This window comes from Natrix helvetica (genome assembly GCF_964273705.1).
Source record: "Natrix helvetica genome assembly, chromosome: 4".
Classification (NCBI taxonomy): domain Eukaryota; kingdom Metazoa; phylum Chordata; class Lepidosauria; order Squamata; family Natricidae; genus Natrix; species Natrix helvetica.
Genome location: NC_138550.1, coordinates 8385164 through 8406825, shown reverse-complemented (window position 1 = coordinate 8406825; position 21662 = coordinate 8385164). Strand labels below are relative to the sequence as shown.

At 43.1% G+C, this 21662-nt stretch overlaps 1 protein-coding gene across 1 annotated transcript in view; it reads left to right on the top strand.

Annotated features, from left to right (window-relative positions):
* Window positions 1-15698, top strand: part of ME3 (malic enzyme 3) — a 124925-nt gene extending 109227 nt beyond the window's left edge. The window contains exons 9-15 of the mRNA XM_081950353.1: window positions 6027-6124; window positions 7168-7281; window positions 9139-9244; window positions 9354-9496; window positions 11638-11811; window positions 12185-12283; window positions 15407-15698. Of these exons, the coding sequence (XP_081806479.1) occupies window positions 6027-6124; window positions 7168-7281; window positions 9139-9244; window positions 9354-9496; window positions 11638-11811; window positions 12185-12283; window positions 15407-15568 (896 nt within the window). The 3' untranslated portion in view covers window positions 15569-15698. The remainder of the gene's footprint in view (window positions 1-6026; window positions 6125-7167; window positions 7282-9138; window positions 9245-9353; window positions 9497-11637; window positions 11812-12184; window positions 12284-15406) is intronic.
* Window positions 15699-21662: the final 5964 nt, after the last annotated feature.

Sequence of the window (21662 nt, the reverse complement as noted above, 5' to 3'; positions counted from 1 at the left end):
TTTTTGGTGATTTTAGTCATGAGAATATAGAATTATAGGTAGGCCCACCCTAACTCTTGGGAAGACTGTAGAGATTTCTTAAAACCACATAGCAGGAAAGGTTGAATCATACCATCCTTTAGCATCCTTTCCTTCCCCTCCTCTCTTTATAAGAATGGGTTTTTTTTAAACGTGAAGTGTTTCTTTCGAAAACTTGTGTGCCTTGTATTGTATGGAGTCCGTCCTTCCGATGCTGATAAAAAATTAATCCTTAGCTCCCTCAAGAGGACAGAGGAGTGCACTGAGCTTTGTTAAATATGAATTTTGAAATGCATGTTTGAATATTCTCACAAATCAGGCTAAGCCAGGGGCAGGGGTCAGCAACCTTAAAGACCCAAAGAGCCACATAGGTCCTAACCGGAAGCCCCCCCCCCCCCCCCGTTCAATTCTGAAGCCGCCCGGAAGTCCGATATCCCTACCATAGAGTCTCCTTCTAGCATGGTGTCCTTTTTCCTCTACCTATCCTAACCGAAAGCCCTATCAATTTTGGAGCTGACCGGAAAACCCACCCCTTGCTATAGTGTCCTCCTGGCATGCCCTGTTTCCACACACCCCCAAACGGAAGCTCCTCTCAATATTGTGGTGCCGACTGGCGACGGAGCCGCAGCAGAGGGATGAAAGAGCCACATGTGGCTCCAGAGCCGCTTGTTTCTGACCCCTGGCCAGAAGTATCAAACTTGATTTCATTGAGGGCTGCATCAGGATTGTATTTGACCTCAGGGGAACAGGGTTGGGGCAGCCAGGGGGCGTGGCCAGCATTACACCACTCATGTCGGGGGCGCCTGTGGTGGCCCAAGCGCTCTGCCAGCAAAAACGGGCTCCTGAGATCTGTTTCCGGCTGGGACAGCCTCCCGCAATCCTCTGCCAGCGAAAATGGAGCTGGGGGGGGTGCGCATGCATGCAGAGGGGGGAGGGGCCTGGGGGTGTCTGATGCATATTGCAATATGGGTGAGAGTGTGCACACGACGAAAAGGTTAGCCATCACTGCCATAGGATAACAGTAGCAGAATAGTTCTCTTGAATGCATTAAGATCTCTCCTAAATCAGGGGTCCCCAACCACCAGTCCGTGGCCACAGCCCATTCAGAACCAAGCCACAAAAATGGTGGATGCACGCATGTGCGCAACACCGCATTTGTGAAAGCGGATGTGTGAAACTTTAAGAGTGGGAAAAGGTCCCTTCCAACTCAATTCTGTAACTTCTTTGGTGCATCGACCATATTTCTCTGTTCTTGTAATCAAGGGGGAAAAAACTACGCGCTCTCTTCACTTCACAGCCAACCAGTTATTCATTAAATGTGTTTGCGTGTGGGTGGTGTGTGGGTTTATTTGTGTGTGGTATAAATTGCGAAATTGGGCTCGTTCTGGAGCCTGCAATCAATTCTCTTTAAATAAATGAAGGTGTCACGCTTCAGCTTTTGATGTAAGATAATGCAACACAATGGCCTCTCATTGGCTAAACACTTCATTATATGTTCTCGACTGCGGCTGAGAGAAGGAGGCACAAAACCCAGCTTTTAACACCTAGCTGGAAAATGCCCTTTAAAATGTGCATTGGAAAACGTTTCCCTTTCATCAGAATTCAGAACAGAGTAGAATTATTTTCTAAGTTTGCAGGGCAAAAATCGAAAACACTGTTGGTCTTACGCAATCCCAAAACAGTTCAATAAACTGGTTTTGCGGGACTGCAATTATTATTATTTTTATTTTTATTATTGGAATTGTACATTGCAAAATGGGTCACAAGCATCAATGTCATAGTTACAGGTGGCAGACCATACCAGAGGTGTCAAACACAAGGCCTGGGGGTCAGAAACGGCCAGCGGGGTGGTTAGATCTGGCCTGGGGGCCCTGCATGGAAACAGGGAAGGATTGGCCCATGGTGCCTCTGCCAGTGAAAAGGGAGCTCAGAGAAGCTATGCGCGGAACTCCCGAGCTCTGCAAGAGGCCAACGGGGCTGCCAGAGGCCAACGGGGCCAAAAATTGATCTTCGATGAGTGACATCGAGCTGGCCATGCCCACCCTGCCACATACACCGGCCCCCGAGGTCAAACCTGACGCGGCTCTCAATGAAATAGAATAGAAATAGAATAACAGAGTTGGAGGGGACCTTGGAGGTCTTCTAGTCTAACCCGCTGCTTAGGCAGGAAGCCCTATACCACTTCAGACAAATCCAGCCTCTTCTTTAAAACTTCCAGTGTTGGAGCATTCACAACGTCTGGAGGCCAGTTGCTCCACTGATTAATTGTTCTCACTATCAGGAAATTTCTCTGTAGTTCTAGGCTGCTTCTCTCCTTGATTAGTTTCCACCCATTGCTTCTTGTTCTACCCTCAGGTGCTTTGGAGAATAGCTTGACTCCCTCTTCTTTGTGCTTCCCTCTAAAAGGATGCAAATGACCAGCTGTCTGCAAGGAATGTAAATCCTTCCACTCAGGTGTGGCAGCCCCTGAGATATTGGAAGACTGCTATCATGTCAACCCTAGTCCTTCTTTTCATTAAACTAGACATACCCAGTTCCTGCAACCGTTCTTCAACCAATCGAGTTTGACACCCCTGGACCATACCATTTATCCAAATGCTTGCTCCGTTTTCTCAAAAGCAAGCCAGCTTTGACCCTGCGGATGGAAAGTTATCCTAATCAAATGTTTCCAGAGTAACCATGTAACCCAACGCACTTCCTGACTCGAGTTACCAAGATTGAATTAGATCTATCTTCCTTGTCAACGGATAGATTCAGGCTTCATCAGAAATGTAGACAATTTTCAGTTGCAATCGGCCCAGTTAAGCAGGTGTCTAAACACCTGGCGAGCGCTGTCACCGGGTTCATCTATAATGCAAAGGTGCGATTGTGTTGCTTTGGTTTTGCAGACATACACGAGGTCATTCGAGCTGAGCATCTTTTAACGAGAGCCTGTTAAGACTAAGCGATGCATTTGGCTTAAGAGTCCATAAATTGCACACTCCAGCTACGTATGCTTGATAGTGTGGGAAGAATTTATAACTTGACATAACTGTGTTAGAAATATCGTATAGGGCATCACACCTCAAAGGCGCTTTTTCAAGGCAACTGGACTCTCTTGTTTTATCTTTGAAGACATTGCCTCTTGAAAAAGCATCTTTGGGACAACCATGACCTGGATGACTGAAAATCTTCACGGACATTTAGGGAATCTAGACATTTAGCTAACCCAGGTCTTTCAACAAAGTTAGATTAACGGTGTTGGAAGGGACCTTGTAAGTCATCTAGTCCAACTCCCCATGGCCATGCAAGTAGAAGACCCTACGCCAGCGATGGTGAACTTTTTTGGTTCACATGCCAAAAGCGGGGGGAGCACAGGGGGGTCGTGCACAGGTGTGCCACACCCATAATGCTACGCACATGACCCCAGCATGCACACGACCAGCACTCCGCCCTCCATTTTTGGCATGCTTTTTTTGCTCTCTCCAGGCTTCAGAGGCTTTAAAGGAGCCTGGGGAGGGCGAAAACAGCCTCCCCCACCCTCCGGAGACCCTCCGGAGGCTTCAGGAGCTTCCCTGAAGCCTCCAGAGTGCGAAAATCTGGGCCTACGGGAAAGCCAGAAGTTCAGGAATGGACTTCCAGTTTGTTCGTAAGGCTGTTTTTTGTCCTCCGGAGCCTTCATGGGCCTTTAGGAGGCTTCCCTGAAGGCTCCAGAGGGCAAAAAATGACCCTATGAGCAAACCGGAAGTCACCGGAAGTCAGGGAAGCTACCTGAAGGCTCCTGAATGCTCCGGAGGGCTAAAACCGGCCGTACAAGCAACCTGGAAGTGACTTCCGGTTTGCCTGTAGGTCTGGTTTTTCACACTCTGTAGCCTTCAGGGAAGCCTCCTGAAGGCTCTGGAGGGCTAAAACCGGCCCTACGAGCAAACCAGAAGTACGTTCCTAAACTTCTGGTTTGCCCATAGGGCCGGGTTTTTTTGCACTCCAGAGGCTTTAAGGAAGCCTCTAGTGGATAAAAAATGGACTGAAAAGAAGGCTGAAGTCAGCTGGCCAGCGCACGCATGTGCACTGGCCAGCTAACAGGACCACACCTTGTGTGCCCTGACAAATGGCTCCGAACGCCACCTGTGGCATGCGTGCCATTGGTTCGCCACACGGCCCTGCGCCATTTCTGACACTTGGCAGTTCAGTCTCTTCTTAAAAGCCTTCAGTGATGAAGCTCTCACAACTTCGGAAGGCAATTTCTGTTCCCTTGGTTGATTGTTTTCATTGTCAGAAAATTCCTCCTTTTTTCTAGGTTGAATCTCTCCTTGCTCAGTTTCCATCCATTATCCCTTGTCTGGCCTTCAGGGGCTTTGGAAAATAGCTGACACCCCCCCCCCTCCTTTCTGTAGCAGCCCCTCAAATATTGGAAGACTGCTATCATGTCTTCCCTGGTCTTCTCTTCACTAGACTAGCCATGCCCAGTTCCTGTAATTGTTCTTCATATGTTTTAGCCTCCAGTCCCCTAATCATCCTGGTTGATCTTCTCTGCACTTTACTGATTAACAGCCTCCAAAATCCTATAAACTCACAGCAAATGTAAGGATTAATTAAATACTTGTTTTAAATTGTAAACCAACTCAAGCAAACACATAAAACACAATTAACACAATGTAGCAATCATAACACTTACAGCTCAAACAAACAATTCAATTGACGTCATTTAATCAACCCCTTCGAATCAACATACACACACACACACACACACACACACACCTCAACTGTCACACACCAGAATCAGCATGACCTTCAAGCCCACACCAAGGACCATTTATAAAACAGTCTCTCTCTACCCCTTTTTCTCTGTAAAATAGGAAATCAGAATAGAATAAAATAGAATAGAAAAGAAAAGAAAATCAGAATAAAGTGGAGTGGAATGGAATGGAACGGAACGGAACGGAACGGAACGGAACAGAACAGAACAGAACAGAACAGAACAGAACAGAACAGAATAGAATAGAATAGAATAGAATAGAATTCTTTATTGGCCAAGTGTGATTGGATGCACAAGGAATTCGTCTTTGCTGCATAAGCTCTCATTGTACATAAAAGCTACAAGTGATAAATCATTATTTATGACATGAGACATGATAGCAGTGTTCCAATATCTCAGGGGCTGCCACAAGGAAGAGGGAGTCAAACTATTCTCCAAGGCACCTGAGTGTAGAACAAAAGCAATGGGTGGAAACTAATCAAGGAGAGAAGCAACTTAGAACCGAGGAGAAATTTCCTGACAGTTAGAACAATTAATCAGTGGAACAGCTTGCCTCCAGAAGTTGTGAATGCCCCAACACTGGAAGTCTTTAAGAAGATGTTAGATAATCATTTGACTGAAGTAGTGTAGGTTTTCCTGCCTAGGCAGGGGGTTGGACTAGAAGACCTCCAAGGTCCCTTCCAACTCTGCTACTGTATTGTATTGCATTGTATTACCATGGTCATCATAAAAATACATTCATCATAAACCATAAGACATAGGATTCTAAATAAGCAATCAACATAAACTGTACTAGAAAACTAAATAAAACGATATAAATCGTAAAGATACAAGCAACGAGGTTATAGTCATAAGTAGAAAAGGAGATAGGTCATAAGAAAGGGGGATAGGTGATAGGTGATAATCATGTCTATTCAGTCTTCGACATGGGAAGATGGAGGTCCCACCAGCTCCATTGACCAATGGATTTACCCCTTTGGTAACGTTGGCACTGCCATGGTGCCAAAACAGCCCCCATAGCCACTGCAGAAGTTTCTAAAGAAGCCCCTTGGAAAAGAACTGAGAAAAATGGGTACTAAGGTTCTCGGAACATCACTGCCCAAGTTGTAAACTGCAAGCAACCACCAGGGAAAATCTTGATCTCATAAATCATGGACTTCAGTAAAGACCATCGCTTGTTGGAAAAAAGACTCCCAAGTTCTTTGTATCACCTGTATGCACCTCAGGTCCATCCACAACAATGATAGGAAATTTTTTTGTTTACTTTTTGCAGGAACTGCCTCTGTTGCTCTAGCCGGAATCTTTGCAGCCTTAAGAATTACAAAGAAGAAGCTTTCTGATAATAAATTTGTCTTCCAAGGAGCTGGAGAGGTAAGATTCTGGTTTGCTTCTAAGACCCAAAGGTGCTTCTTCAGGAGGCAACTAACTTATTTTTTTTCTTTTGAAGACGTTACACTTCGCATCCAAAAAGCTTCTTCTGCTCTTGCAAAATAGTGGGGAATGGAAGGATTTATATTTCTTGCAGACTGCTGGTCATTTGCATCCTTTTAGAGGGTTGTTGAGGCCACTTGGAGGTTTATCTGCGTCCTGAGAGTCACCTGAGTGATTCTCCTGGTTCCTGTGTCTGCAATTTTCCCTCTGGAAATCCATTCCTACTCCCACACCATTCCAAGGGTGCTCATCCCAAGTTGTAAAGCTAAAAGTCTGTAGAGATTCTCAGTTATCCAGGTCATGGCTGTCCCAAAGGTGCTTTTTTCAGGAGGCAACTGGACTTTCTTGGTGTTTTTTCTTTTGAAGACGTTTCACTTCTCATCCAAGAAGCTTCTTCAGCTCTGACAGGAGAATGGGGAATGGAAGGATTTATATTCCTTGCAGACAGCTGGTCATTTGCATCCTTTTAGATGGTCCTTGAGGCCACTCAGAAGTTAATCTGTGTCCTCAGGGTCACTTGAGTGGCGCTCCTGGTTCCTGTAGTTCTGTAGGGATTGGAAGCATTCACCAAACATATCAGAGATGAAGAAGCTTCTTGGATGAGAAGCAAGAAACGTCTTCAAAAGGAAAAACAAGGAAGTCCAGTTGCCTCCTGAAAAAATCACTTTTGGGACAACCATGACCTGGATGACTGAGAATCTCTACAGACTTTTTTTGCTTCTGAGAGTTACAAAGTTTGGGGTGACCACCTCTTAGCCTTGCGAGGTTGTCCATGAATTATCCCTATCTTCTTTTTGGAGTTCGCCAAATAGTAGCCATCGCCATGTCTTATAGTAAGGAGTTCCGCAGGGTAGTCCCTTCCATGAAGGAATACTTTTCTTTTTTGTTTCAAAATCAGTTTCATTGGAACTGGTCCTACTCGTTCATTCCTCTTGTTTATAAGGAAATAATTAATTGATTATTATTATTTTGCATCTTTGCAGGCTGCTTTGGGTATTGCTCACCTCATAGTGATGGCACTAGAGAAAGAAGGGATTCCCAGAGAAGAAGCTGTTAAGAAAATCTGGATGGTGGACTCGAAAGGACTCATTGTCAAGGTAATTGTCGGTCCCTTAAAACAGATGCCAAAGGGATTCCAGAGATGTTATAGCACCTGTAATTGCGATTGGTGAATCTGTTGATAAGACATAAGACCTGTATGTGACATCTTATGATGGCAGTTCCAATAGTCCAGTTGCCACCATTAGAAGACTCCTGCTTGGTTGCTACATGCTGCAGACATCTGCTCTCCATTTGCAATCCCTTGCCATTAGAAAATAGAATACCGTATTTTTTGGAGTATAAGACAAAGAGGGTGAAAATTTGGGTGTGTCTTACACACCGAATGTAGCCCCGTCCACTCACCAGCCCCCACTGTTTGCCCTCTGCCTCCCAGCAATTTACCTCCTTACAGCAAACGGAAAAAATGGGGCTTGTAGAGGCTGAAATTGAAACTGAAACACCCTGTTTGCTGCAAGGAGGCAAATTGCTGAGAGAGCAGAAGCAGATTTTTTTTCTTCTAATCAGACTAAACTGAAACAGGGTGTTTGCTGCAAGGAGCAAATTGCTGGGAGGCAGGGGCAGATTTTCTTTTCTTCTAATCAGACTAAACCGAAACAAGCTGTTTGCTGTTTGCTGCAAGGGGGTATCATAAGTCAATAACTATAAATGCCTATAGGAGGTTCAAATTATTAGACTTGTTTTTTAAAGACTGTTTTATTATTGTTCTAGACAGCTTAACAAAATGAAGAAGCTTTTTAAAATAAATGCTTGATCTGAAGAGGCCCAGTGCTCTTTTAAATAGCAGAGAATAATGTATACTTCCAGAAAGCCACATCAATTTTAACAGCATCTGTACAAGTATAGTCTGAAATGTAACACCACAAACAGTGTATCTCTTCTGTACTGTTTGCTGTTTGGTGCAAGGAGGCAAATTGCTGGGAGGCAGAGGCAGATTTTTTCCCCCTTGTTTTCCTCCCCAAAAGCTAGGTGCGTTTTATACTTCGGAGCATCTTGTACTCTGAAAAACATAGTAATTGGGTTAGAAGGACCTTGGAGCTTATAGTCCACCCCCTGCTCACGCATTCTTTACCGAAATTCTTTTCATTCTGGACAAATGCCTGTCCAATCTTTTCTGGAAAACCTACAGTGATGAGGTGCCCAGAACTTCCAGAGCTAAGCCTTTCCATTGATAAATTCTTCTCACCTCAGGAAATTTTTCCTCAGTTCTAGATTGGATTTCTCCATGATAAACTTCCATTCCATTACGCCTTTTTTTTTTTAGTGATTCAGACTTTCTTTTCACAATGGCCACCAAGAAAGCATACTAAGTGAATAACCAGCTGCCTCTCTGGAAATGCTCAGGTTTGGTGACTCTTTAGGACTGGGGTGTCAAACTCAATTTCATTGAGGGCCACATCAGGGTTGTGTTTGACCTCGAGGGGATTGGGGGGGCACAGCCAGCTGGATATCACTCTTGTTGGAAGTGCTTAAGGGCGTCTGAGCACTCTGCCAGTGCAAATGTGCTCCCTAGCTCCGTTTTCAGCTGCGACGGCCTCCTGCAACCCTCTGCCAGCAAAAATGAAGATGGGGAGGGGCATGTAGCCCTCCTGAGCTCCGTTTTTGCTGGCATAGGCACCACGGTCCGATCCTTCACTGTTTCCAGGGCAGCTCTGCGAGCCAGATCAAAGCATTCCGCGGACTAGATCTGGCTCACGGGCCTTGAGTTTGACTCCCCTGCTCTAGGAAGAATGAGTTAGGCCAAGTTTGTTGAGTAACCACTGAGAACACGTTCCATGAATCTAATCCCCGTTAGATCCACAATGTTGGGGAAATGGCTTGCTTTAGTCTGTTTATATATATATATATATATTTAAATTAGAAATATGTTTGCCTGTGCTTTACTTGTTTCCCAGGGCAGGAGTCATCTGAACCACGAGAAGGAGATGTTTGCTCATGACCATCCTACTGTGAAGACACTGGAGGAAGTGGTGCAGACAATAAAACCAACAGCTATTATCGGTAACCCTTCCTGCTTCCTTGCAGAATTTTCTCTGTTGCTTCCATTTTGTTTTCAGGCCTCCCTGTTGTGAATGCTGAGTCTCACTTTCAAGCTGCAATTTCCTTGCAGGGGTGGCTGCTGTGGCAGGTGCTTTCACGCGCCAAATTTTGAAGGACATGGGGACCTTCAATGAGAAGCCCATCGTGTTTGCCCTCAGCAACCCAACGAGCAAAGCGGAATGCACGGCCGAAGACTGCTACCGTTTGACAGACGTAAGTCTGTTCTCATTGAATCTTCCGACTACTGGTAGTCATCGACGTGTGACCATAATTGAGTCCACAATTACAGTCATAAATTGAGATGGTGAGGAAGTGGATTATCATGTGACCATGCCCAATTTTACGATTTTTTTTTAAATAGCAGGCATTAAGTAAATGCCACAGTCATTGTTCACGATGGCGGTATCAGGGTTCCGAGTAATACACCCATTGCAAACAAAATGAGACAGGCAAATTCCTCAAAGAATAGTTTTATTGGATATATCATATTGGCACAGTCTTGGTGAAAACCGACTCTAAAAACTCTCGCGGTTTTCACCTACCATATTTTTCAGAGTATAAGACTCACCTTTTTCCCTCAAAAAAAGAGGCTGAAAATCTGGGTGCGTCTTATACACTGAATACAGCATATTTTTGCCTCCAGAAACCCCGCCCCTTTCACCAAAATGGCCATGCGAAGCCTGTAGGAGGCTTTTAGAGAGCTCCTGGGGGCTGAGGAGGGCATCAATGAGTGAAAAACGGGCGGGTTTTTTGCTCAATTGTGCCTCCCCCAGCCCCCAGGAATATGCTATAAGCCGCTTAAAGGCTATGCATGCAAAAAAAATTGGCAAAAAGCCCCCCCCCCCCAGGAGCACTCTGCAAGCTCCCTAAAGGCTATTCATGCCTTTTATTGGAAAAAAAGTTGGCCATTTTTAGGAAGTTTGCAGAGTGCAAAAACTTTTTTTTTAATTTGCCTCTTCAAAACCTCGGTGTGTCTTATACTCTGGTGCGTCTTATACTCTGAAAAATACAGTGATTAAAAGTAAAAGTTTGTCTCGCTTCCCTGAACAATCATTCATATGGTCCAATCAAGATAGGAACCTCACTCCTCCTCCTTCCAACCAGATATGAGAATGTCCCTGGTTCCCAAGAGAAAGTATTTTATTTTGACTACAAAACCCCAGCTATCTCAGTTCCCCCCGCCCTACCCTTCAACTCCAGTGTGGCAACACTGAAGCTCCAAGATGGTATAGGGCAGGCCAGCTTTAGGGTTGATAGGTGGTTGTTTCTGATGGAAACTGAAAGTTAATAATAAAATAAAATAAAATAAAATAAAATAAAATAATAAAATAAAATAAAATAAAATAAAATAAAATAAAATAAAATAAAATAAAATAAAATAAAATAAAATAAAATAAAATAAAATAAAATAAAATAAAATAAAATAATAAAATAAAATAAAATAAAATAAAATAAAATAAAATAAAATAAAATAAAATAAAATAAAATAAAATAAAATAAATAAAATAAAATAAAATAAAATAAAATAAAATAAAATAAAATAAAATAAAATAAAATAAAATAAAATAAAATAAATAAAATAAAATAAAATAAAATAAAATAAAATAAAATAATAAAATAAAATAAAATAATAAAATAAAATAAAATAAAATAAAATAAAATAAAATAAAATAATAATAAAATAAAATAATAAAATAAAATAAAATAAAATAATAAAATAATAAAATAATAAAATAATAAAATAATAAAATAATAAAATAATAAAATAATAAAAAAATAATAAAATAATAAAATAATAATAAAATAATAAAATAATAATAAAATAATAAAATAATAAAATAATAAAATAATAAAATAATAAAATAATAAAATAATAAAATAAAATAAAATAAAATAAAATAAAATAAAATAAAATAAAATAAAATAAAATAAAATAAAATAAAATAAAATAAAATAAAATAAAATAATAAAATAAAATAAAATAAAATAAAATAAAATAAAATAAAATAAAATAAAATAAAATAAAATAAAATAAAATAAAATAAAATAAAATAAAATAATAAAATAAAATAAAATAAAATAAAATAAATAAAATAAAATAAAATAAAATAAAATAATAAAATAAAATAAAATAAAATAAAATAAAATAAAATAAAATAAAATAAAATAAAATAAAATAAAATAAAATAAAATAAAATAAAATAAAATAAAATAAAATAAAATAAAATAAAATAATAATATAATATAATAAAATAAAATAAAATAAAATAATAAATAAAATAAATAATAATAAAATAAAATAATAAAATAATATAATAAATCAACTGGACTTTATCTTGGATTTCTTTGGATAGGGCCGTGCCATCTTCGCCAGTGGGAGCCCGTTTCCAAAGGTGACTCTCTCCGATGGACGGACCTTCTACCCTGGCCAAGGGAACAATGCCTACATTTTCCCCGGAGTTGCTCTAGGAATCATCGCTTGTGGAGTCCGTCACATCACCGAGGAAATCTTTCTCACCACAGCAGAGGTTTGTGTTCTTCTCTTCCACTTAACTAACATTTTAGTTCCAAGGACGGGAGCGCAGGGAATGTTATGGGTCCCATCGATTGGGGAGGTTTCTTTGGCGGGACCACAAAATAAAGGCCTTCTCGGTGGTGGCCCCTTCGCTATGGAATTCCATTCTCAACCAAGGTATGTTTGGGCCCGGCCATGTTTTTTTCCAGAAGGGCCCTAAAAGCATGGTTTCATCAGTGGGCCTGAGAAAAATGGCGCCGATCAAGTGGTTGAATTGATTGTGTTGTTGCCATGGAGTGAGGGGGGGATTTATGAGATTTTATGTGGTAGATTTTTAAACGTTGTAGGCCGGGGGGGTGACACACACATCCTTTCTTCTCCCCTAGGCAATTGCACAAGAGGTGACAGAGGAAAACCTGGCTGAAGGAAGGCTCTATCCACCTTTGAGCTCCATTCGAGACGTGTCCTTCAAAATTGCCGTTAAAGTAAGACGTTTTGTGAAGTTTCTGAGATTTAACTTCCTACTCTTGAAAACAAACTCCTGCTTCCTCTACGTTCTTAAACAATGAGCATTTCAGCATCCGGTTACAAGTCACTGAATACGCATCAAAAGAAATCTACCTCAGAGGTAGTCCTCAAACTTATGACCGAAACGGAGCCTTTCCATCATGGTCGAAACAGTCATGACAGTCATAAAATGAGTCGGTCACATGACAGACAATTTTATGACCTTTTTTTGCGGTAGCTATTAAGCAAACACTGTGGTTGTATTGTGGCTGCCACATCAGTTAAGCAACATCACAGTTGTTAAGCGAAACAATACAGGTAGTCCTTGACTTACAACAGTTCATTTAGTGACCGTTCCAAGTTACAACCGCACTGAAAAAAGGGACCTATGACTCCTTTTTCACACATAATGACCGTTACAGCATCCCCATGGTCCTTGGATTTATATTCGGGTGCTTGACAACCGACTCACATTTATGACGGTTGCAGTGTCCCACAGCCCCCTTTTGCGACTTTCTGACAAGAAAAATCAATGGGGAAAGTAGATTTACTTAACAACCGTGTGAACAATTTGACAACGGCAGTGATTCATTTAACAAATATGGCAAGAAAAATTGTACAAATGGGGCAAAACTCACTTAACAAATTTCTCACTTAACAACATAAATCTGGGGCTCAATTATGGTCGTATGTTGAGTGCTTATAGTTCACTAAGGGCACAGTTTTGCCAAAAACTGGGAGTATGTTTTCATTATTATGGGACGTTGTAAATGGCCGTAGCAATAGCAAAAGCCCTTAGACTTATATACCGCTTCACAGGGCTTTACAGACCTCTCTAAGTGGTTTACAGAGTCAGCCTCTTGTCCTCAACAATCGGGGGACTCACTTTACCGACATCGGAAGGATGGAAAAGCTGAGTCAACCTTGAGCCTGGTGAGATTCGAACTGCCAAATTGCAGGCAGTCAGCAGATGTAGCCTGCACTACTGAATTCTAAACACTGCGCCCCACGTAAATGCAATAGTGTTACCGAGCACCTGAAATTCAGTCACATAACCAAGGAGAGTGGATGGTTTGATCTTCAAATGCAGGTCGTATGTAGCGTATGTAAGTTTGTCCTAACTTCAAATGGTCACTAAGTGGCCAGTCGTAAGCGGAGGACTACATGTAGTGGCATCCATAGAGCAAATGATAAAATGGCTAAGTTGTTTACAATACCTATGTGTTGTGGTCCAGCAGGATCCGATCGAGCTGCTGGACTCAGATAGTGAGGGATCATTTGAGTCTGCCCCTGGACGATGTGGAGGACCCTGTGCAGGGTTCAGATTCAGAGCAGGGACCAGAGGGGTTGGTTGGTCACCAGGAGGCGCCCGAGGCATGGAGCAGTGGGGAGGATCAAAGGCAGTTTGCTAGATTGAGAAAGGCTGAGAAACAGAAGCAGCAACTACATAGGCAGACTCACAGAAAATGATTAGCACAGGTGGTTGTGGATTGGCCCCTCCCAAGAGAGATTATAGGTGAGGCGTTGGGAGGGGACATTTGCAGGAAACAACCGTTTGAATTAGCAGTGAAGAAAATCCATGTATTCTAGCCGTGTCTGGGACTCTCTGGGTTGTTTTTCTTTAACGTGAGTTGTCTGGGCCCTCAGCCAAAGGATTTGTGATCTCAGCAAATTAAATAGTGGCAAACAGCCAAGCCTGTGTTCTGGGCTATTCACAGGCGTGGAGAGGGGGGTCAGAACACCTATCACAGTGTTGTTGACTTTGGCGGTTATGAGTTATCTAGATCAGTGGTCCTCAATCCCTGGAGGCCACAATATTGTCACAGGAGGTCTGCGAAGGCTTGAAGAAATGCTACGATTTAAATCTTAAATCTTGGTGGTCAATGGCCATGTTCTATGAGAAGCCCCTCCCCTCCCCAGGAGAATGAAATATTTTGAAGAATATTAAAAAGGCAAAATATTATATTTCCCCAAGGGAGAAGTGGAAAAACATGTTTTTATAGAGGCAGAAAGCAGCCCCCACTTTTTCAAAATAGCCCACACAGATGTCAGCACTTAAGAGATAAAGAGCTTATTGAAAGAGGAAGACAAGTATCTAGACAGCCCTATTCACAAGCAAAGAAAATACAGCAGGCAGAAATCCATTCAAGATAGGATATTTTGAAACTCCCTGCAGCAAAGTCTGAATGAAGGCAGAAGGGTCGGATTAGAAGCAACCCCTCCCCTGAGATCCAACACAGGACAAAGGCATTCAGCTACAATAGGAATTGCCTTCCACCCTTTCAGCCTCTTCATTGCATGATCCCCAAATTTCACTTGGGAGCTCAGATAAACAATAAGCCAGAAGTTGACCAAATTAGATCAGACAAGCACCTAGGATTTGCATTTCTTCTGCTGCGTATAGAGCCAGCTATGACCCCCTACATGATCTTATAGGAATCTGACAACACCCAATAGAATACATGTCCTTGCATAGGAACAGGAAGCTCAAGTGCAAAATTCAAAGAAATTAAAAAAAAAACCCACTCTCAACTCTTATGTGGTCAGCTACACCAGAACCAGAGGTGGGTTTCTACTGGTTCGCACCAATTCAGGCGAACCGGTAGTGATAATTTGGGCTGGGTTGCAGAATCGGCAGAGACCCAGGCTGGCCACGCCCCCAAACTGGTTCCCGGGTCTCAGCGTGTTTTTTATTAGTTTTTCATGGTCTTTGTGCATGCGCAGAACAATTTACAGTGAACTGCGTATGCACTCAAAGCGAACCGGTACCAACGCCAGTAGGAACCCAACCCTGACCAGAACCATGTGCTTGGTGGTCCTGTTCCTCATTAAACCATCTTTCCAATCAGCCACCATGTTTCCAGTGTCTTTCTCCCGTCTTAGAACTGAACCAGATGGATATTTTTCCCACAGGTTGCCATAAAATAATAACAATTATGAAATAATAATGGATATTTCTTCCAACAGGTCCCTGGCCACAAAAAGATATTTAATGAGGGTCTTTAGTGAAGAAAACGTTGAGGACCACTGATGGTATCTGGTTGGATCAAAGGCTTTGTCCAATGTTGTTGTTTTTTTCTCCTTCTATCTCTTGTTCTTAGGTGGTTGACTATGCCTACAAACACAACTTGGCCTCCTGGTATCCAGAACCAGAGGACAAAGAAGCATTTGTGAAAAATCTCATTTACAGCCCTGGCTATGATTCCTTCATCATCGATAATTACCAGTGGCCGCAGGAAGCCATGAAGACTCAGAATATTTGATGTTTCTCTTTTGCAAAGGCGGGAAAGAGGAATTTTCCAGTAGCTGTGAACCTTAAGATGCTAAAGTGTCTTGAACTTCCAACCTTGTAGGATCTTCAGTTATTTCTATGAGCAGCTTCCTTTTTTAAAACAAACAAACAAACAAACCAAATAAATCTGAGCCGGAAATCATACAGAGTAAACAAGGACCAATTATGCCACCAACGCCCAATGAACGGACGTGATTCAATGAAATTTAGAAGGTTCCGTATTCTCGAATCTCCTTTCGCAAGTCAAACTGACCTTCTCCTAAGTTGGTCCTTTCCCAATGGATTAGAACATCAGCTCCCCAAATTCCCATGTCGGCAGGATTCCCTTCCAGGTTGGAGACGGCTGGATTAGGAATTTCTGCAGAGTTCATAGAAATTGCTTTTGCTAGATGACTTCGTATCCATTGAGCTGGTGTAATTGCTATGGTCTTTCTCAATAAAGGTTACCATTCATGGGTTTAGGAGCAGGGGTCGGATTGAAAAATTTTAGCAACTGGTTCTCTGGGTGGGCGTAGCCATGGGGGCATGGCCTAATCGGCTTCCTGCACCATGGCGGGGAGGTCGTTTTCGCCCTCCCCAGGCTCCTGAGGCTTTCCTTGAGTCTCTGGGAGTCTCCAGGAGGCCCTCTGGAGTCCAGAAACAGGCCCGTTTCCAGACCTCCGGTACTTCCGGTAGGCCCGTTTTTCGCCCTCCCAGAGCCTCTGCATAGACCCTGTACTTACCTGGCATGATGAACAGGCCATGTGGAGACTCCTGGGAGGAAAGGGGTGGGCGGGGTCAGCCACTCCTTCCAACTACCAGTTCGGCGAACCAGATTAAAATTAACATCCATTCTCCCAAACCGGTCCGAACTGGCTGAATCCCACCCCTATTTTGGAGAATGTAATTGTTTGATAATGACCGTGGAATGGCCATCAGGCATACACTTCAGAAGTGACTTCTTGCCCAGAGTTCTATATGGCTTCTACCAGTTTTAGCAACTATCCCCAGGGCCCTGATCCTAACCCTGACCCTTATTAGAGATGTGGATGGTGGTATTGGCAGTTATGTAGAATTCTCACTCCCCCAATTTACTGAAAAATACCAGTTCCCGGTAACTGGTATTTCTGTATCAAACCTATATCTTGTTACCATACAACAATGAAAGTTCTACCAAACTCACTATGTTTTAATTGGCAGCATAGACTAACTCACGAAGCACTCCAAGTATATGTTCACACCAGTGGTGGGTTTCAAATTTTTTTAGAACCTCTTCTGTAGGTGTGGCCTGCTTTGTGGGAGTGGCTTGCTGGCCATGTGACTGGGTGGGCGTGGCCAACTTGTAAAATGTGGTGAAACTCACTTAACAACGCTCTTGCTTAGCAACCAAAATGTTGGCTCAGGAACTCTGGCATTGAAGTGTGCAAATCTTAAAGCTGGGAAGTTACAAGACCCTTGCACTAACCCTTTGGGGAAAAAAACCCAGGGGTGTTCAAAGTTGACAGCTTTAAGACTTGTGGACTTCAACTCCCAGAATTCCTCCTCTCGCTCTTCCTCTTGATGATGTGTGGACGGGCGGAGGGAGGGAGCTGGAACCGGTTCTAAACCGCACTGTAGATTTGTGGAACCTCTTCTATAGAAGAGGTTAGAACTGGCAGGAACCCACCCCTGTGCCGCACGCACAAAGGCCAGCTCATCTTCACATGCGCATGCATGCCAGAACCCGGAAAAGGAATGGGTGATGCTTGAGTATACTTGAGTTGTACCCATTCCTCATCTAAATTGCAGTGGACAAGATCAGGTGTCAATACTACCGAGAATCTAAAAAAGACAACTGGTATTTTTTAATACATTTTATTGGGTTATAAAGTATTATAAAATACAAAAGCAAATAAGAGAACAGCGAGGGGGAAGGAAAAAGGAGAAAGAAAAGTAGGGGAGGATAAGGGAAGAAAAAAAAATATAGACTTCCAACTCTCTCTGTTATAGTAGAATAAGGCATTAACAACAAATCACAGCTTTTTGTTTTACCATAATAGTATGAACCAGTCATGTCTACAAAAGTCTATCGGTTTAATCTGTAAAACCCAAAATCAAAGTTTCATTCTTTTCCACGTCAAGCAAGAAGTTCAGGAGTGGTTTCCAGGTGGAAACAAAAGTACTGAATGTTCTTTTCTTTTGAGCAGAGTATTCAATTTTGCCATTTCCGCTAACTCCATCAACTTCTGCAACCATTCTTCGATGGTAGGAATCAAAGTGTCCTTCCATTTTTGCGCATATAGTAATTTTGCTGCTGTCAACATGTATAATAACAAATTTCCAAAGTTTTTCTCCTATTCTTTTTCCACTAGACCCAAAAGCAAAAGGCAACCGGTATTTTAAAGAGATGGTAGTTGTCTACAAAAACCAGAGCATGTGCATTTCCAAATTCCTTTTCAGCTTTGAGAGTTAGCTTATTCCCAACTAGCGTTTGCTCCTTATTGCAGTGATGCTGACAATTTTTAACAGAATTAAAAGGCAGGTTATGAGAATACAGATTGGAGATATTTCTTACTTTTTTATGACAAGTGATGAAGCTATTTCCCTAAAACATTTTTTTCACAAGTGAAGTCTTATTTCACAGCCTTTCTATGGCAGCCAAAAAACTTGAGATAATTTATGACTCAGCGGGATACCTTCCACATTTAGTAAAGATCTCCAGTCTGGTGGTACATACACACATTCTCTGAACACACATCCAACCATTTCTTTGAGGAGTCCTCAACTTGGAACAGTTCATTTAGTGACCATTCAAAGTTACAACAGCACCGGAAAAGTGATTTATGACCCTTTTGCACTCTTACGACTGTTGCAACATCCATGAGATACGTGATCAAAATTTAGACACTTGGCAACTGACTCATATTTATGACGGTGGCAGTATCCCGGGGGTCATGGGACCCCATTTGCGACCTTCTGCAGTGTCAATGGGGAAGCCACATTCACTTAACAACCGTGTTACTAACTTAACAGTTGCAAGAGTGAGATGCTGCATAGCCAAGGACAAAAGAATTTCCAAGTCATGTTATGTAGACCTCAGTCTTCTGAAATGGTATAGCTCCATGATAGGTGGCACATGGAGCCATTTCTGAGGTCACGCAAGGCGTTGCCCTGTCAGCTCCACCACGCATGCGCGTGCTGGCCAGGTGATTTTCAGCCTTGATTTTCGGCCATTTTTCGCCCTTCGAAGGCTTCCCTGAAGCTTCCAGAAGGCTAAAATCCGCCCAACGCACAAACCGGAAGCTTGGGAACGGACATTGGGCTGTTTTTCACCCTCTGGAGGCTTCATGGGAAGCCTCCTAAAGCCTCCGGAGGGAGAAAAACAGCCCAACACGCAAACCAGAAGTCCGTTCCAAAAACCTCCGGTTTGTGTGTTGGGCTGTTTTTCACCCTCCGGAGCTAGGGAGGGCAAAAAACAGCTACTGGGCCCACCAGAAGTCAGAAAACAGGCCATTTCTGGCCTCCGGAGGGCCTCTGAGGGGGCGGGGAAGGCCATTTTCACCCTCACAAGGCTCCAAGAAAGGCATGCGCACATGTGTGGTGCAGCAGGCACGGTCATGCGTGCATGCGCGGGGGCACAGCATGGTGGGCATTAAATTATGGGGGTGGGCACGTAGGCACACGCAATAGCATGCACGCATCATGTGCTTTTGGCACCTAGGGTGCAAAAGGTTCACCATCACTGATATAGGTTCTCCTGCTCGAGCAGGGGGTTGGACTAGAGGACCTCCAAGGTCCCTTCCAATGCTTCTGTTATTCTGACCCAATGAGCTGCCTGAAGATTTTGATTAGGGCACTGGAAACCAAACTGAGCTTGCCATGAAAGTTGGATCCTACATTTCCCCATGATTAATGCACTTTCTAGATATCATAAGGGGCCTTAAAATCCAGGTTAGAGTTAGGCTGTTGGCCTTCAGATCTACTCAACAATAATAGGTCTATTGAATGTCTATGGAGATCCTCAATCCTCCAGATCAGGATTGTCTCAAATGTTATTTTCCCAAAAAACAATTGGACCTCTTTGGTTTTCTCCCTGAAAACATTTTGCTTCTCATTCAAGAAGCTTCTTCCATTCTTCTGCTAGCTGCAAAGAATCTTTCCATTCAGTTAGAACTGGAAGAAGCTTCTTGGATGAGAGGTGAAAAGTTTTCAAGGAAAAAACCCCAAGAGAGTCTAGTTGTCTTTTGGGGAAGCACCTTTCAGACAGGTCTATGGAATGTTTTCCTGGATCAGATAACGTAGCAATGAGATGTCAACCAATTCTCAAGATGTGCTTCTATGTCACCTTCAGTCAGACATCTAGAACGTGTGTCCTCATTGGTTAACCCAAACCATCCAAACTGAACGGGTCGTTTCTAAATAACTGAGAAAGCACAATATCAATGAATGCCTATGCTGTGATTTTTTTGCGTTACAAAAATGCTGTATATGTCATGCAATGAAATCCTAGTGTGTTCTTTTGCTCCTATTAAAATCTATTGCAGCAATGCCCATGAATCTAGCACTGTTAATGGTCCCGATATGGTATGTATTCGCTAAAGCTAGAATAAAGCTTGACGAATTGTCTTATTTTAGCTAAAACTGTTGGGAGACTACGAGATTCAGCACAGCAGCAATTTCTTCTATGGGACCCACTGAAAGCAGGAGGAAACACCTATTTATTGGTTTGTATCTCACCTGAGATGCGGTGGTTCAGTGGCTAAGGCGCTGAGCTTCTCGATCAGAAAGGAGAGCCGTTTGGCGGTTCGAATCCCTAGCGCCCGCGTAACAGAGTGAGCTCCCGTTACTTGTCCCAGCTTCTGCCAACCTAGCAGTTCCAAAGCACGTAAAAATGCAAGCAGAAAAATAGGGACCACCTTTGGTGGGAAGGTAATGGTGCTCCGTGTGCCTTTGGCATTTAGTCATGCCGGCCACTTGACAACGGAGACATCTTCGGGCAGCGCTGGCTCTTCAGCTTTGAAACGGAGACGAGCACCGCCTCCTAGAGTCAGGATATACGACTCTTTGTGCAAAGGGACCCTGTGCCTTTTTAAGTGGGTTATGCAATTGACAGCATAACACAATCCCTCCTTAAAGGTAAAAACTCGACCTTATCTTCTAGCTCACTTTTTCTCTAGAAGACAATTGAGATTATTTTTTTTAAAATGTCCGTTTTACTCTCACAATCCCAAACCTGAGAAGTGCAATGGGCTGGAAGAGTTGATGGAGGCTGGTCATCTTCCCAGTCTTAATGGAACATCATAACCTCTAAGGCTACGGTACTATAGTGAAATCTAATGAAAGCATCTACTTTAAATCTCATTAAAGTAACTCATTGGAGGGGGACAGAATCAGAGGTTTTCAAAAGGCTGCCTAGAGATATATCTCCAGTTTATACAACAGAGTATCAAACTCAAGGCCGTGGGGTGCTTAGATTTGGTCCGTGGGGCCACCATAGAAAGCTAAGGATTGGCTTTCAGTGCCAGTGAAAACAGAGGTTGTGGGGGGGGCTGCGTGCGGCCTGCCCGGGCTCTGTTTTTGTTGGCAGAGGTCACCTGTAGCCCTCTGCCAGTGAAAATGGAGCCCGGAGATGGCCACGGGTGACCCGCCTGAGCTCCGTTTTCATCCGTGACGGCCTCCTGCAGCCCTCCGCCCGCAAACATTGAGTCCGTCACGGCCAAAAATGGAGCCTGGGTAGGCCGCACGTGACCTCCCCGGGCTCCATTTTCACTGGCAGAGGGCTGCAGGAGGCCATCGCGGTGACGTCGAGCTGGCCATGCCCACCCTGGCTCCTTGAGTTCAAACACAACCCTGATGCAGCCCTCAATGAAATCGATTATGACACCCCTACTTTAAGGGCTCAGCAAATGTGTGGTAGAATGGCTAAGCCAGGAGCATTCCCGAACTTCCAGTTGGGCCGTTGGGCCGTTGGGCCATTTTTCACCCTTCCCACACTCCGGAGGCTTTCCTGAAGGGGGGTGAAAACGGTCACCCCGGTCCCCTGGGGGGCCAGGAGAGGCCATTTTCGCACTCCCTAGGCTTCAGGAAAACCCCTGGAGCCTGAGGAG